Source organism: Theobroma cacao, chromosome 4 (assembly GCF_053813885.1).
Source record: "Theobroma cacao isolate CCN51 chromosome 4, ASM5381388v1, whole genome shotgun sequence".
Lineage (NCBI taxonomy): Eukaryota > Viridiplantae > Streptophyta > Magnoliopsida > Malvales > Malvaceae > Theobroma > Theobroma cacao.
The window spans coordinates 1,446,480-1,462,280 of record NC_142642.1 but is presented as its reverse complement, the minus strand read 5'-3'; the positions used below and the strand labels follow the sequence as shown (position 1 = coordinate 1,462,280).

Below are 15,801 nucleotides of genomic sequence, written 5' to 3'. Positions count from 1 at the left end.
TTGGTGGCATCTTCATGATACTTTATACTTATTTAAGACATTAAATTGCAACAATTAAATTAAATAAATTAAGCAATCATATTGCTTATGTTTAACAAATTCGTCAATATCATCAATTTTTTTTCCTAATAAAACTAACAATAATTAACCTACTAATTTATTATCAGACTTTACAATTTCATTTTAAACGGATCAAACTCACTTAATTTATTTAGTTAATCATGTTATTGTGTATTTGTATAATCCATTATCTATTTATTATGCATTTAATTAATGATATTAATGTGTCTACTTGTTACTCGTTTAACATCAAAATAAATTCTTTAATGATTTATTTGAAGTTCTTTCACATACTCGATAAATATTATTGTTTTGTTTTAGTTGTTTTTATAATTATTAATTTTAAATTTATATAATGAAATTATATTTTAATTTAATCGTATTAATTAGTTAAACAAATTTTAAATCATATTATGTATATAAAATTTAATTCTGTTTAATAAATGTGTTAAGCATGCTGTGTAATATTATAATTTTAATAAATATAAACATATACATATTAGATTTTTGATGAATTAATTAATGGTGTCTTATTCTTGTTATTCTATATAATTATTAATATTTTATATTTACATCATAAAACCCTAAAAATTAAAAAAAAAAAAGATCTTGGCTTTTATAGAAAAAAAAAAGAATTTTTTTTTCTTAAAAAGATAAACAAAATATGGTAAATAACCCTTGAAAAGAGAAAACCCAAACCCGCCAGCTAGAGAGCTGCTCAATCCTCTGCCCAAAAACCCAATAGAGAAAAATGGCAGAGGAACCCGCCCCGAAACCTGGATTAGAAGGACGCACCGTTGATGAATGCCGAGACATGATCCAAAGAAGTTTCCGGAGTAAAGTTTCAAATTTCTTTTCTTTTTTTTGTTAAATGTATAATTTTCATGGATTTAATAAGGTTTTAGTGCTTTTGTTTTTTTCAAAGGTTTTGGCTAATACCCATTTCGAATTATTGGTGGTAATTCATAGGAAAAGCATATGGGAGATGTTCAATTTTGTTGCTTTACTTGCTGGATTGGAGTGTTCAGGGTTTAGGGTTTTAGGACATTTTCTTAGTTCTTTTGGGGTTTTGGCTAATGAGCAGTTCAGAATTAATGGTAATTCTATGGAAAGGCATGTTAGAATTGTCAAATTTTGTTGCTTTTAGATTCAAGTATTCAGGGTTCAGGGTTTAAGGTTTTCTGGGTTTTGGGTTCTGTTTTTAATCAATTCCATTTCTGAGATTTATGACCAAGAATTGAAGATTTTTTTATAAATGATTTTCTGGATTCAGTTTCCAATTTTCTTTCTTGTAATTTTTCTCCTTCCTTTTTTTCCCTGCATTACTTAGCACCAAACAGGGTTATCTATGATTGAATAGGCCATTTATTAATTTTTTTATTTATATATTTTGAATAGCTCCAATGGTGAAATTTTTGAAGGAGCATTTGGAGAAAGCTGGGTGCACGTTTGGGGATAATTTCATCAAGGCCGTTCATTGCAACAACCAGATTAGTGGAGGCTATGTTCGTGGTGAAGGAGTAAAAAATCTTTTTGCCTTTTGTCTTAACTTTACAAATAGTGCTTTGAAAAATTAGGCCGACTAGTGTAGGTTATTGAATATGCTAATTTGACTGTTTGAGAGTGAATTACTGTACATAACGAGTTTAAGTTATAATGCCTTTTTATATGCTGACAAGCTGTTATGAAGCTTTGTTTTTCTTGTTAAATCATTTCCTAGGATTCTGAAGTTGATGCAACAGCTCATTATAGTTAATCCTTTTCTATTCACTATTTTTTATGTGTACGTGTTTCTAGATAATGGTGTGTAGCAACCATATCAACATGCAAGATGAGGTCAATCAAGTAGTTATACACGAGCTTATTCATGCGTATGATGATTGCCGTGCTGCAAATTTGGACTGGGCTAACTGTGCTCATCATGCCTGTAGTGAGGTATGTGTCAAACTGGGCAATTAACATAGTTTAATGTTTTGCATTTGGCTCTCCTTAGACGTGGTCTCTCTTGGTACATTTGGTAAGTAGAGGTTGTAATGTTTTCTTCTATAATTACAGATTCGTGCTGGCCATCTAAGCGGTGATTGCCACTACAAACGGGAATTGCTGCGAGGTTATATGAAGATAAGGGGCCATGAACAAGTGAGTTATTTTCCCCCTTATTTCATTTCATTAGATATTTTAGATTTAAAGTCTGTCTTAAGTGGTATTTTAAATTTGAATTAAGTGTACGGTTGGCAGCAAGATGGTAGTCAAGTGACCTGTTTCTCTTGAAGTTAGTTATTAGTTATTTTTTTTCTATTTTACTTATGTAATTCCTTAAAATTATTTTAGGGTTATCTCTAGGTTGTTTATATCAGTTGGTTTTATCGCCAAAGTCTGGTTATCTTGTAGAGGGTTAGCATCCTATAAACCAAATTCTCAAGTAGGAGTTGTGCTATGAAGTTGAAGTCAAAGAAAACATTAAGTAGTTGAGTCCCCTAAAAAGAGCTAATCCTCTACTTCTCAATTCATTGTTTGTTGTTGGACCAGCCCTTAATAACTAGTTCTTCCCATTTACCACCCTTGGTTCCAGCTTGTTACAATGCTGCATTTGTAGAGCTAATAAAGAAGTTTGTGAGGAAAACAGAGCTTATCTTACCAAGGATTTTCCTTTTTTATACAAAACTCATTTATTTGTGTATTTTACCTTACGTGTTCTTTTTAACATTGTCTTAAAGATATGCTGTTTATCATTTACTTAAACTTAGGTTGTGTTTGATAAACTATTGAAAATGAAAAATTTCAATGGTTTAATTTTCTCCAATGTGTTGGATAACTCAATTTAAAAACCACTTTTCATTCTTATTTAACTGAAAATTTGTCATTTAATTGCATTGACCATATATTCTTTCCTTTGGAATTATTTATTTTCCATTTTAACGTTTATTAATGTAAAATACTTGAGAAGAAAAAATCAACAAGACATCTATTTAGTGTTTAATTTTCAGTACAACACCGAACGATTTTTACAGTAAATTCAGCATTAAATTTTTTTACTTTATCAAACAGCAGCATAGCTATGGTTTTTCTGATATAGTTTCTCGTCTATATTCTCTATCTCTAAGTAATTTAAGTTTTGGTTTTAAAGGACTGCGTGAGAAGAAGAGTTATGAAATCAGTGACTGCTAACCCTTACTGCTCCGAAGCAGCTGCAAAGGATGCCATGGAGGCCGTGTGGGATATCTGTTACAATGACACAAAGCCCTTTGACAGAGCTCCTTGAAATTTGGTCATAGCAATCCCAACCAGTTTCTGCTAGGCATATCATTTCTAATGATTCTGGAAAGAATCCTATATTTGTTTTGTAGGATAGGAACATGCCCTGGTTCTTTAATTGCATACATTTCAATCTAAAGAGAGTATTCATTTCTCTAAGAAGTCTTTTAACCCTCTTGGAGATGACTGAAAGGAAAGGATTGTACCATTTCTGAATGTTACACAAATTCTATACCAATGGTTATTGAGATCAGATTAAGAGAATAAGAATCCTCATTATACCAATTTTGTTGGATTCACTAACTTTTCACCCTCCCCAAATATCCCTTTTGCTTTTTATTGCTTCAAGTTTGGGTTGATAAGATGCTGTTGGTTCTCCAATCATTCGTTTTCTAGCATGAATAAAATAAGCATATGTTCTTCAGAAATGACCTCACAAGTCAAAAGAGGTTCTGCTTTTTGGTGAACCCTGCATTTGAAATTTGACTTGTTATAACTGTTATATCTGATGGAGTTTTCTGCCTTTGATTTCCTGTATCGTAGTAGCGCTTAAGGTGATAATTCTGCATTTGTTGTAGGAATCAAGGTTCATTGTCAAAAAGGAAAAAAAAAAAAAAAGGAAAACAAGGTTCAGGAATGGCCAATCTACATGTTTAAATAATTGAAAAAAAAATGAATTATGAGATTAAAATTTCTATTCGTCTAGTCAATACAGACTTCGAGCCACGGGCAAAATCTGTTCATATCAGGGAAATACTTTGCCGTTCCATTGCGGCCAAAAGAATTCAGTATGATATTCCCCGTAGTTGCCAGTCAAGCAATCCATTCATCCGTTCACATGTGTGCTTTCTTCCACGTTGATAGTTATCAATCCAACCATGAAATCATGAACGGACGAAGCTTCAGGTTCATTGGGTAGCTGCTAACAGAATCGCCTGATTAGCTTTGCCTCTCCAGTCTCACAATGTAGATAGGTGTAAATACGGCAGGGTTTATTTCCAGAGTATGGACCACGTGGTGGCAGCGGCACTGCTTTATTTCTTTTTGGAAAAATGGGTCTTAGAAAGAACAAAAAGAAACCCGCCCCAGGCCCCCAACATGTCCTGCACGGAAACCAATAATATCCTTCTTCAAACTTTCCATGGTAGCCAGATTCACCCATGCCGCATGTCTCTTCACTTTCCTATAGAACTTTTCTTCTTTCTGTGGACCCTTTTCTAGTCTTTAGAACTTTATCCAGATGACATATGGGTAATATAAATAGAGGCCTGGGAGTTCATGTCAGTTTGAAAACAACAAAAGTGTTCAAATTAGCTGGGGATAGTGGGAAGGAGCATGGAGAAGCATTGATATGAAGGCAGGCGTGGTGCTCAAGCTGTTAATTTGCCTCTTCTTGCTTGGTCAATACCAAATATCAGCTGCCAGGCCAGGTATTTCAGGTTGTTTTCTGTATGGGAATTGAGAATCACATGAGCCATTGCGGCTTACTTAGTGCTCACTGGTTTTTGGTTGCAGTTGCAGGAATGATGGGATTAAAGGACCAGCATCAGGAAATGAATGGGAAGCAGGTGAATGGGCAAGAGCCAGTGCCTCAGTCTCAGTTGTGGACCGAGGATTATTCTCTTCCTCGCAGGAGACGGCCTGTACACAACAAGTTTGATCCCTAAATGAGGCATCGCCCTCCATTTTGTGCGGACAGGGAATTTACTTCAAGTGTATGATCAGCTAGTTGTTTGATAGCTTTTATATAAAGATTGGAGCATACCAGTCTTTGCTTTTTTTTTTTTTTTTTCTCCTTTTGGTAGAAGAAGGAACATTGTCGCACAAAACTAGCCAGAATTTCTAGGTTACATCTTGAATTCCTCTCTTTATCTACAGTTTTGTTAATATCAAATACTTGAGCCCCAGGCATATAGTTTAATATTGTGGGAATCTTTACATTTTCTTTCTGTGAACAAAGCTGGAAATATTTTATTATCACAACATTCTCATAGAAGATAATTACCATAAAAATACATTGCAGTATTTAATTTAAAAATATTTAATTAAAAAATTGATTATTACCTTTAATATGATTTACTATTTACAACAAAATCGGGTTTTTTTCAAAAGTACTCGTATCTCATTGCAATAAGAAATATTATTAATTTTTTTTACACAATTTAAGTTAATAAACAATTTACAATTCATAAAACAATTCAGATTCTACATAAAAAGAATCTTCATAAACTTTTTTTTTTCATCTCAAGACCTTTGATTCAGCCTGGCCGTCAGCTGCCGAAAGTGGATATCTATTTCTTTATGTTTCCACTATAGATTATGCAAATAAAGTGCTTAAAATTGAAATCAAATGTCCCTAATCCCGATCCTAACAACACTAGGAAAAGGTGGCATGCATGGAAAAAAAAAAGAAAAGCCCTGGAGCCATGTTACAAAAGGCAATATCCACAGATTTTGTCTAACCTTACTTTTCATTGTTAAATGCCAGGCATAATAATCACAGCATTTCCCTTGGATCTTCTTGGATAATAATGTGACTAATTTGACCATTCTCCCCACCCTTTTTTGTCCCAAAATCAAGTTGGTTGTGAAATGTCCCCGTATGCAAAGTTGCAGCAAGTAAGGTATGCCGAAAGTACGAACCATGTGCAAAAGTGGCCTAGGCCTAGGACCAGCCAACCCAGTTTGGCTCAAATATTTTGAGCCACTGAAAGTGGGCCTGGCATCCGAGATCAACATTTCTGTATTGACCCAAGTAAGTTTCTTGATAATTTAGTAGATTATCTGTCATAAGACGAGTTTAGATTTGTAAGTAAGTGATTTTTCCTACATGATAGATAAATGTTTTTCATTGATATGATGAAAATTGAATACGTACGAGAACATTGCACAATTAGATCACTTCTGACACATGAACTATGATCCTGGTTCTCTGGCTCTCTATGTCTAACCTTAGTTAATAGGTTTAGACAACTAAATGTGTCATAGAATGACAGAAATAGGAAAAGAACAGGCTTGGGTTTTTTTAGAGAAACCGAACAGAGCTAATAAGTAAGAAAAGAAACATAGAGTAGATCGCCAGACTCAACGAATGAAAACATAAAAGATAACACTCCCTCATAGTTTCTCACGAAAACGTGTCTGTCATCTCCGCCCCCATGCGCTTTCCTTTCCCCTTATATTATTCTCCTTCTTCTCTCTTCTCTAACTTCTCTTCCTCTCCTTATTCCTTCTTTTCCTCGTTGCCACTCATCTTTGCCTCCTCTCATTTCTCTCCATTTCGTTCCATTTCTTTACCTGTTTCCATGGCTCCTGCCTTTGAACAAGTCCCAGTCCCACAGGAGGGTGAAACTGCAACACCCCATGACACCAACACTGGGAACAATGTTGGTAATGATGGTCAAGCTGGTTTTAAATCAAGGATCACAGTGGTCGGAAGTGGCAATTGGGGTAGTGTTGCTGCTAAGCTCATTGCTTCTAACACTCTCAAGCTCAACTCTTTTCATGGTATGTGCCCATCACTTTTTTTTTCTTCGGTTTTTTGTTGCATGCAATCATATTTCTGTGTCATTTTTTGCTTGCATGGTAACTTGTGGTTGATTTAAAACCAAGGACAGGATCACCAAAGATGTTAAATATGTGAAATTCATATGGTTGAATGATCAAAATTTTACTAAATTATGTTTAAGAGTATTGAGATTGATAATACTAATTGGAAGTTTTAAGACTTTAGATTTGTTGGAGCTGTACAAACTCATTGTGGAATTGAAATTCAATTTCTTCTAATCAAAATTCAGATGAAGTGAGGATGTGGGTATTTGAGGAGACATTGCCAAGTGGTGAGAAGCTCACAGATGTCATTAACCGAACTAATGTGAGCACTTGCAGACGTTCATTTGCAATTTGTTTGTGAGCTTGTAAATTTCTCATTTTCTAACCGTGACTTGTTTTCTTTCACAGGAGAATGCTAAATATCTCCCTGGTATTAAGCTAGGTAAAAATGTCATTGCAGATCCAGACCTCGACAATGCAGGTAGTTTTTTTTTCCTGTTTTCTTCAGGTTTCTTATAATTTTTCAGTTAAATTAGATTTTTTTGTGCTTGTATTAAGGGATAGATGTTCAATTTGTTCACGGTCATAATGGAAATTGTGCAGTTAAAGATGCAAATATGTTGGTTTTTGTGACCCCCCATCAATTTATGGAGGGTATATGCAAGAGGCTTGTTGGTAAAGTGAGTGGAGATGTGGAGGCTATTTCCCTCATTAAAGGGATGGAGGTCAAGATGGAAGGCCCTTGCATGATCTCCACTCTTATTTCTGAGCAGCTTGGCATCAACTGTTCTGTTTTGATGGGGGCAAATATCGCAAATGAGGTAATCAGCTGATTTTACTTGAGAAATTCACATGCAATGTCATTTTGCGATTTTTTTTCCCAAAAGTAATTGGTTGAGTCTGCAGATTGCTGTCGAGAAGTTCAGTGAAGCAACAGTTGGGTACAGAGACAACAGAGAGATTGCAGAACAATGGGTTCAATTATTCAGCACACCTTATTTCATGGTCACTCCTGTGAGTACCATTATTGTGCTTTTTCTTTCAATTAGCATCAAATTTATGGATTTGTTTACTGTTGCAACTCTAGATAACTGCAAATCTTAACAGTCAGATAAATCGATACGACGAATCATTGAATAGGCTGAGAGCATAAAAGAATGTAACCCATGCTTGTGGCTTTTGTGTTCATGAACAAACAGGTTCAGGACGTGGAAGGTGTTGAGCTATGTGGGACTTTGAAGAATGTTGTGGCCATAGCAGCTGGTATGTAGTGCGGTAATATCTTGTTTTCATTTTTCTATATAGCTATTGAGCTAACAGCAATCCCACTTCCTAGTGTTACAGGTTTTGTGGATGGACTTGACATGGGAAATAACACAAAGGTGAGTGCGCATGGTCTTTTAACATAGGTTTTACCTATTTTTGGCTGTCTGGTTTCTCACTGTTATGCAAACTATTAGGCTGCAATAATGAGAATTGGTCTGAGAGAGATGAGAGCTTTCTCCAAGCTGTTATTTTCATCTGTTAGGGATAGTACCTTCTTTGAAAGCTGTGGAGTTGCTGATGTCATCACAACATGCTGTAAGAAAGCAGATCTCTTCAAACCTACTTGAGAAAATTTATCTCTTTCGATACTAAAACTTTGTCATTTGTGGCAGTGGGGGGAAGAAACAGAAAAGTTGCCGAGGCATTTGCTAAAAATGGAGGAAAAAGGTTAGCCTTAACTATTTGGTCCACAAGCTTTACCAGGATATAAAGAAAATTGTGACCATACTGTTTCTCATCTACAGATCTTTTGATGAGCTTGAAGCTGAGATGTTGCAGGGCCAGAAATTACAGGTAGATCTTAAACAAGGAAAGTATGGTCTTGAAAATAATGGGAAAAAAAGATTCTGATGAGTATACAAACTGCATAGCTAAAATCTAAAGCACTAACATATTTACTATTAGCTGGAATACATAAAAACAACAGCTTAACAAGATCTTAAAGCATGTACCAAATTGGAAAGACACTAATAGACTTCCTGCTTCCTAGATGGAAAAGCGATTTTCCATGAGGAATTTCAGATCGGTTTAAATTTTTAAATTAATTCTTGGTAAAAGAAAAACGGAAAGGTTGGCTGACCTTTCACTAGAATAAGAGTTATTACCCTTATGATGAAGAATAATAGTCATTTCTATCCTGGGAATCCAACAGATAGAAACAGTTGCCATTCTTTAGCAGTACTAAAAGATGCTTTTGAATACACCTAGTTTGTTGCTTCTGAATTAATCTGTTATATGATATTCTTCTGTTATATTTAGGGTGTATCCACGGCAAGAGAGGTCTATGAAGTTTTAAGCCACCGTGGATGGCTAGAGTTGTTTCCTTTATTTGCAACAGTGCACGAGATCTGCATTGGTCATCTTCCACCATCAGCCATAGTTGAATACAGTGAGAAGAAACCAAGGTTGTCCCTATTAGAGGACTCTGCTCGTTACCATTGACTTATCCATGGATAAGACTAACTTACATTTCAGTTCACAGAAGTAGCTTTCTTCAGTTGCTTTTCAGTCAGCAGGCATAAAAGAGAAGACTTGAGCAAGTACTTTGGACAGGTAATTCAAGCGAATTGTCGGGCAATGGCAACAAAATGGGTTGCAGGCCTGAAATGCAGCATGAGTAAGAAGCTTCCAAGTTACCAGAAGGCCTTTTGGCACTTTTTTAAATGAAGGTTCAAAAGTCTTTTTTTTTTTCCACTGGTTGTTCTCTTAAGATTGATAAATATGATCACGGCCATGTAGCCTGCAAATAATCAGAGGGTGTTGAAATACCTCAATGAAATATAGTATACTATGAAAAAAGTTGAATAACATTTTGCTCGTGAAAAATGTCATCAACCTTCTTGGTCAAATTTGATTTGGTTTTTCTTACAGCCTTCTCCCATGCATCCCAGCATTAAATTGCATCCAAATGGGAAGCCACTCGTTTAAGTGTCTCAACATAAACAAGTGCACAACATGCATGCTAGTGAACCTAAAAACTGGATCCTCATTGCAGCTTTCATTTATCCTTTCTCATCTTGGCAGGAATTGAACTTTTGACTAGTCTTTTTCTTCATTCACTTGGTGAAACTTTTACGCAGATTTTGCCCAAGGAACTGCATAAAATAGGGTCATGGTTAAAGATTACAATGAACTTTACACGTCACAAATTTATCGGTTTAACCAGTTTGTTAAGCAAAACGAGCACGTCTGCAGGCTGCAGCTACATTCAGCAAAGCCTTCCTCGTTCTTCGTCTATTAGAGTGCTTGCTAGTTGCCAGGCATGTGAACTTGACAGGTGCTGCCCTGCTTGGTAATCTGCTCTCTGTAAAATTGTCTACCTGGGAGTGGACAAATCGTAGTTTACCATTTAGCTAGCCTGTTTCAGAGTTTTCTGCTTCATTCCATGTTTCCATCCCCCGAAGAAATTACTGTCCGCCAAACATGCCAGGAAGTTATTAAGACATTTCAGTTTCAGCCTAACCTTTTCAGCTTTGCAGCAAACTGCTTTCCAGTGGTATCGTTTGGGCATATAAAAATGCCAGGACGGTGGAAAACTAGCTTGTGTTTACAAGATGGATGAAACAACACTCGTAAAAAGGGTCAGGGTCATAGCCAAATTCAGAGTCGGAGTATAACACCAAACCCATTTTTCATGCCACAGTATGATGGAAAAGATATAAGACAAGCCAACTACACAGCCCAAGCACCATAATAATAAATATAAAAGAAGAAAACCAGAATTAATTCCTCACAACACCAAACACTTGGATGCAATTTTTTTCTTTTTCTACATGAAAGTATTAACCAGTTCGTATTCTATCCAACCGATCAACACTTTTCCTTGCTCTTTCCAACTGGTGGTCGATGCTTTTCCGGGACTTCTCATGGCAATCCACGCTCCTCCTAGACCTTTCCAATTGATCAAAAGAGATTCTTAGTTTTTCTAGCTTATCCATATTATTAGACTGGTTTTTCAACTTCTCAGGCCTGTCAGTGCTCTTCCTTGGTTTCTCTCTTCGATCAGTACTCTTCCTTGAAACCTCAAATACATCAGTACTTTTCCGGGACTGTTCAAACTGGTCTGTGCTTCTCCTAGAACTGTACCTTTGTGAAGGAGATTTCTCAACGGTTGATATGAATTTCTTGAGATGTCTGATATACTCAGGGTAGTGCTCTAGATCACAGTGGTTCCCTCCTTTAAGCCACAGTGGTTCATACTTCTCTTTGCACAGTTCCCAGAGTTGCTTACCATGAGAGCAATCGACAACTTCATCTGAAGTTCCCTACACAATGATATAAAAGATGAAGTCTTAAAAGCTATAATTGGCGGTTATAGGAAATCATTTTCACCTACCTTTTTTGGGGTAAATTGCAAACAATCTTCTAGACAGTTATCATTTACTGATCAGTAAATTAAGACAGAAACAATGAACCTTAAAATATTTACACATCAAAGCCCTTTAAGGAAAAACTAGATACTTTTCTGTATCAGTTTTTTTTTTTTTTTGAAAATTCTTCTATATCAGTTATTTCTCTTCAACTATTACTATTTGAGTTCCTTCCATCTGCCCATCCCTCAAAACTTTTGTTAAAAGGGCATTGTCAATTTTTTTGCACTATGAAAGCAGAAACTATATTTGAGGAAATTAGCAACTTGAACAATTTGGTCATAATCCCAACTTATGCATTAGATTAAATACAAGGATGAGGAAAACCAAACTTACCTTCATTAAACAAAAGCTATACAGTCTACAGAAGATTACTTCTGACTAAGCAATAGAAGCTAAGAAAACTAAATTTCAAAAACTGCAGATGTTGCACTACCCAATGGAATTATCCATGATACTATAATTTAAAAAGAAGAAACCAAACAAGCCAAACCATATATGGCAGAGACATACAGAAAAGTTCAGCAATGTCAACATATGGCATGATTTTCAAAACTAAAAATCACGCATACTAATCTGGTTTAGCCATCAATGGGGTCCATATCGGTCACTTCTTTTCACTTCAAGCCACCCTTCAAATTTCTTCTCAACAATCTTCCCCACATACATCCTTCACCCTCAAATCCCTCTCAGCACCTTCCAAAATCAGCTCTGGCAGTTGCTAAGTTGATTTTAGTCCTCATAAAAGCTAAGTAAATTCGCAGAGATATTATCTTTTCTTTCTAGGTATCAAAACAGAAGCAGTAGGACCTTTGTTGTTACCCAAAGGTGTTCATCAACTATCTCAAGAATAAACTAATATTGAAATACTAAGCAAATCATATATAAACAATGGTTCAATCACGCTCCTCTAGCAAAAATACATTTGAGAAGATAAAAGGGTGTTATAGATGCAAGAAATCTAAATAGCAAGGACTGCATTTAATTTACTTTGCCAGGACTGGCAATCCTCCAAAACTAGTAATTATTTACCCACTGCCATGACAGCTATCTTTTTGTTTCTACTTCAGACATTTGCATGGGCCAAAGTCCAATGCAGATCTAGGTTCGTCAGACTTGATGAAAGAATTGGACCTTAAAAGAAACTCCTAAGCAAGAAACATCAATGGTAAAATCGGTCATAAGGTACGAAGATATGTGAAGTAACATTGAAGGACAGCTTGGTGTAATTCAATTGATACCCCAAAATTTATGTTTAGAATTGCTGGCTAAAGCTCTGATCATTGTCCAATCAATAAGTGTTCTTTTTGGGAAGGGGGGGGGGGGGGGGGGGGGGGGTGGGAGGGGAGTGTTTTCATGGTGGACAACAGTTTATTAGATTCGAGAAATTTTTATTTGGAACAAACAAGTTATCACAAGAGATCAAATGAAAATGTAGGAGAAGTAAGAAGCACAAAATTCAAACTTCAGAGTATATCATATGATGAAGAAAAGGTCAAGTAGTGCATAACTATCTCATCACTCAATATTGGGGTTTTCACTTTCAACCGAATCAGAGTTAAGAGTTAAACTCTAGACTTCAAAAAAGAAAAGGAAAAAAAAAAAAAGAGTTCATTAAATGCCATCATTGTTGTGAAGAATTCAATGGCAAAAGATAAAAATCATATAAACAATATAATGGTTCAAATATCTACAACCTAAAGGGATAAATGTGCATGTGGCAGATTCATGAAATCCATAACCCATGAAATCTTAAAGTGGAGGATGAGGGTTATAGATACTTACATGAATGATAAGAACAGGACAATTGACAAGTGGAATTTTATCAATATTCTGCATACAAACAACCCACAAAAAAAAATCACATTATATTTCAAACATTAATATAAATAAATCCTAATAGCAGATAAAATTGGACAAGCAAACTAATAAAATATTATGTTACCTTATAAATGTCAAACCAATATGTACGCTTTACAGGATACATGACTCTTAAGCCAGAAAGTATGGGACTGTGCAGAACAACAGCCCTTAACTGAGGCAGCCGAGCTGCTAGATCCAAAGTGGGGCCACTACCAACAGATTGGCCATAGAGGATGATATCTTCCTGTTTTGTACCATAGCTTTCTTCAAGACATTTATATGCGGCTTCAATATCTGCATATGTATTCTGCTCACTTGGCTGTAATACAAGAAAGATATGGGCTTTAGATGATCATATCAGCTCCACAATTATAATCATATCTTTTACAGAAAGACAACTTTTTTCCCCTCTTTTTAAAACAATTTAAGTTTGTTATATACCTTTCCAGATGATTGCCCATACCCAGAATAGTCATAGCTGCACAAAATCACAGAAAATCTATAAGAAAACAGTCAACTTCAATTTTTCCCTAATGAGTTGCTAAACTAAATTTTCTTGAATGGAAAAAAAGAAAGTCTTTCCAAGACGGCAATCATAATTCCAAGAGAAATGCACAAACAACTCCATCATTTTCTCTTTGGCATGGTGATAAGTACTGGTACTAGACAATAAAATTTGCTACTGCTAAATAAAAACATGAAAATGTTAATAGCTAGCTAGTGCTTCAGTCACAGAACAGTTTATCAGGTTAAACCAACAATGTAATGGTAGTAACTATCAGGTATCAACAAGATGAGACTAACTGCTAAATAAGCCAATTATTCATACAATTCTCACCTAAACCTGGCAAAGGAAAAATCAATTTGCCCACGCTTAACACCATAAATTGATTTCCATGATCACTATCTAGCAACATCTTCCCGGAAACACATCTTTTAATTCCTTTCCAATTAAATCACACTGCTAAAAGGGGCCAATAAAACTTGCATAACACCAGCCATGTATCTATTTCCAGTAATTCCACCCACTCAAGAGGTTTGCATAGAAATCTCCAACTCTTGTAAATGCAATTAACTAAAAAACTAAATGTTGCTACACAAACACAAAAACCAAAAACCCAGATGCCAAGAACCAACAAAATCATTAAGAGAACAGCAAAAAGCCACAGAATTCCGAAAACCCAGATGCCAAAATCACCAAACACCCACCAAATAATAAAGAAAAGTTCCAAACTTTTTTACACAAAAGAATAAGAAAAAAAAGCAGCTGAAAACAGAGTGTACCCCATAAGATTGACCCTCAAGTGGATGCTCAATTCAATGAAAAGCTCATACATCTGACCCAGATCGGCAGCGTTTCCATGAGAGTAAAGCAAAGTGGAAGTAGCCATAGGATGCCTGATGTAAATAGCTACAATCTCCGTGCCACGCCGAGTTGGAAGCCTAAGAACCTCAACGTTTTCTCTATGAGGAAAAGGACTTAGAAGCAAAAGGCCAGTTAATTCATCAGTTACAAGCTTGTATGACGGTGGGTTTGGTGGGAAAAAAGCAAACTTTGCCGCCATTGAAGACGTCACTCCTCCCATCTCTGCCTTTTCTTTTCTCTCTCTGTTGTTCCCTCTGCTTTGCTCTGTTTTTGCTCTGCTTTCAGTTTTTTTTCTTTTTGTTGGTTTGGTCAGGAGGAGTTGGAATTGATGCATATAGACATTCCCTTTTTTTTTTTTTTGCTTTCAGTTATTCTTTTCTCCAGAAGATAAAACTTTTTCAGAGAGAAAGAAAAAGAGAGGATTTTGTTCTTTGTAGTGGCTATTAAGTACTCAAGAGAGAGAGACAGAATAGAGGGATGCTTTTCCTCTGTTGGGTCCTTAAAATTGAAACTTTTTTTTTTTTTTTTGTATAATTTGTTTGTAGGGTCATGGGCTCAAGGGAAATGGACAGGAAAATTTGATGGCAAAATGGCAAAGGGGAAGGGTACTACTAATACCTAACAACCCCATGAACTCCCATGTGGATAAAGTTGATTCATTGAACCATTAGAACTTTGATTATAGCCAAAACCTTGTGCTACTACTAGTTAAAATGGTTATAAAGATTTACGCCTTACTATTAATCATACTTATTAGTTAAACGTATAGTTGAATTTGCCCAAAGTCAAGATTAATTAATAAATTTAAAGTTCGATTAAATTTAATAGAAGTCTTTTACATATGTGTATATCTTGATCATTTCATTGAAAGCATTCTCTTTTCCACAGTACAAAGAAAAATGATATGCTTTCTTGTCCCAAATGATAGGACTCTTACACCAATTATGACATTCGGTTTAGGGTGGCAAATGAGGAGGAATTAGGTAACTTCCAAACAAGTAATTTAAACCTCAATGACTAAGAACCAGCTAGATAAGTTTGGAAAACCAAGAAAAACTCTTTCTATCGTTTAGCTTCTTTGGGGTTCATCACAAATATTCCTTACATTTCTTTAATTTAGAAAAGTTTTTCCAGCATGCCTTGAGCATTTTGCTTGAATACCATGGAATCCCATATCTTTGGAAACTCCTAATATTGATTTCAGGTCAGTGTTTTTGAGAATTTGATTGACATACAATCTCCAGAGCCAAAAGAGGAGAAATCCCAGGTTAAAAGAAGATAAAGCCTTGA

The 15,801-nt window shown here is 35.5% G+C and overlaps 3 protein-coding genes across 3 annotated transcripts; 2 read left to right on the top strand and 1 right to left on the bottom strand.

The window, feature by feature from the left end:
- Positions 1-709: 709 nt before the first annotated feature.
- On the top strand, positions 710-3,600 carry LOC18600886 (Ku70-binding family protein). The gene is made up of 5 exons (XM_018118807.2): positions 710-896; positions 1,459-1,580; positions 1,858-1,995; positions 2,116-2,199; positions 3,188-3,600. Exons 1-5 carry the CDS (start codon positions 812-814, stop codon positions 3,320-3,322), a joined length of 564 nt encoding a protein of 187 aa, XP_017974296.1. The 5' UTR covers positions 710-811; the 3' UTR covers positions 3,323-3,600.
- A 2,808-nt stretch (positions 3,601-6,408) lies between these two features.
- GPDHP (NAD-dependent glycerol-3-phosphate dehydrogenase family protein) lies at positions 6,409-9,745 on the top strand. The gene is made up of 11 exons (XM_018119868.2): positions 6,409-6,822; positions 7,113-7,189; positions 7,276-7,348; positions 7,471-7,688; positions 7,774-7,881; positions 8,067-8,130; positions 8,212-8,249; positions 8,328-8,448; positions 8,526-8,580; positions 8,658-8,706; positions 9,172-9,745. The coding sequence occupies exons 1-11, from the start codon at positions 6,474-6,476 to the stop codon at positions 9,352-9,354; spliced, it is 1,335 nt and encodes a 444-aa protein (XP_017975357.1). The 5' UTR covers positions 6,409-6,473; the 3' UTR covers positions 9,355-9,745.
- A 781-nt stretch (positions 9,746-10,526) lies between these two features.
- LOC18600883 (alpha/beta-Hydrolases superfamily protein) lies at positions 10,527-15,002 on the bottom strand. The gene is made up of 5 exons (XM_007031605.3): positions 14,430-15,002; positions 13,587-13,623; positions 13,228-13,464; positions 13,068-13,115; positions 10,527-11,177 (listed from the first exon to the last, which is right to left on the bottom strand). The coding sequence occupies exons 1-5, from the start codon at positions 14,843-14,845 to the stop codon at positions 10,695-10,697; spliced, it is 1,221 nt and encodes a 406-aa protein (XP_007031667.2). The 5' UTR covers positions 14,846-15,002; the 3' UTR covers positions 10,527-10,694.
- Between the last annotated feature and the right edge of the window lie 799 nt (positions 15,003-15,801).

What these genes read in the sequence shown, in the direction of transcription:
- LOC18600886 (XM_018118807.2), top strand. Translation starts at nt 812, where the DNA reads ATGGCAGAGGAACCCGCCCCGAAACCTGGATTAGAAGGACGCACCGTT. An exon ending in GCTATGTTCGTGGTGAAGGA is followed by an intron (nt 1,581 to 1,857) that starts GTAAAAAATCTT and finishes ACGTGTTTCTAG; the next exon opens with ATAATGGTGTGTAGCAACCA. An exon ending in AGATAAGGGGCCATGAACAA is followed by an intron (nt 2,200 to 3,187) that starts GTGAGTTATTTT and finishes TTGGTTTTAAAG; the next exon opens with GACTGCGTGAGAAGAAGAGT.
- GPDHP (XM_018119868.2), top strand. Translation starts at nt 6,474, where the DNA reads ATGCGCTTTCCTTTCCCCTTATATTATTCTCCTTCTTCTCTCTTCTCT. An exon ending in GGGCAAATATCGCAAATGAG is followed by an intron (nt 7,689 to 7,773) that starts GTAATCAGCTGA and finishes TTGAGTCTGCAG; the next exon opens with ATTGCTGTCGAGAAGTTCAG. An exon ending in TGATGTCATCACAACATGCT is followed by an intron (nt 8,449 to 8,525) that starts GTAAGAAAGCAG and finishes CATTTGTGGCAG; the next exon opens with TGGGGGGAAGAAACAGAAAA.
- LOC18600883 (XM_007031605.3), bottom strand. Translation starts at nt 14,845, where the DNA reads ATGCATCAATTCCAACTCCTCCTGACCAAACCAACAAAAAGAAAAAAA. An exon ending in ATGGGCAATCATCTGGAAAG is followed by an intron (nt 13,465 to 13,586) that starts GTATATAACAAA and finishes CTTGTATTACAG; the next exon opens with CCAAGTGAGCAGAATACATA. An exon ending in ATTGGTTTGACATTTATAAG is followed by an intron (nt 13,116 to 13,227) that starts GTAACATAATAT and finishes GTTTGTATGCAG; the next exon opens with AATATTGATAAAATTCCACT.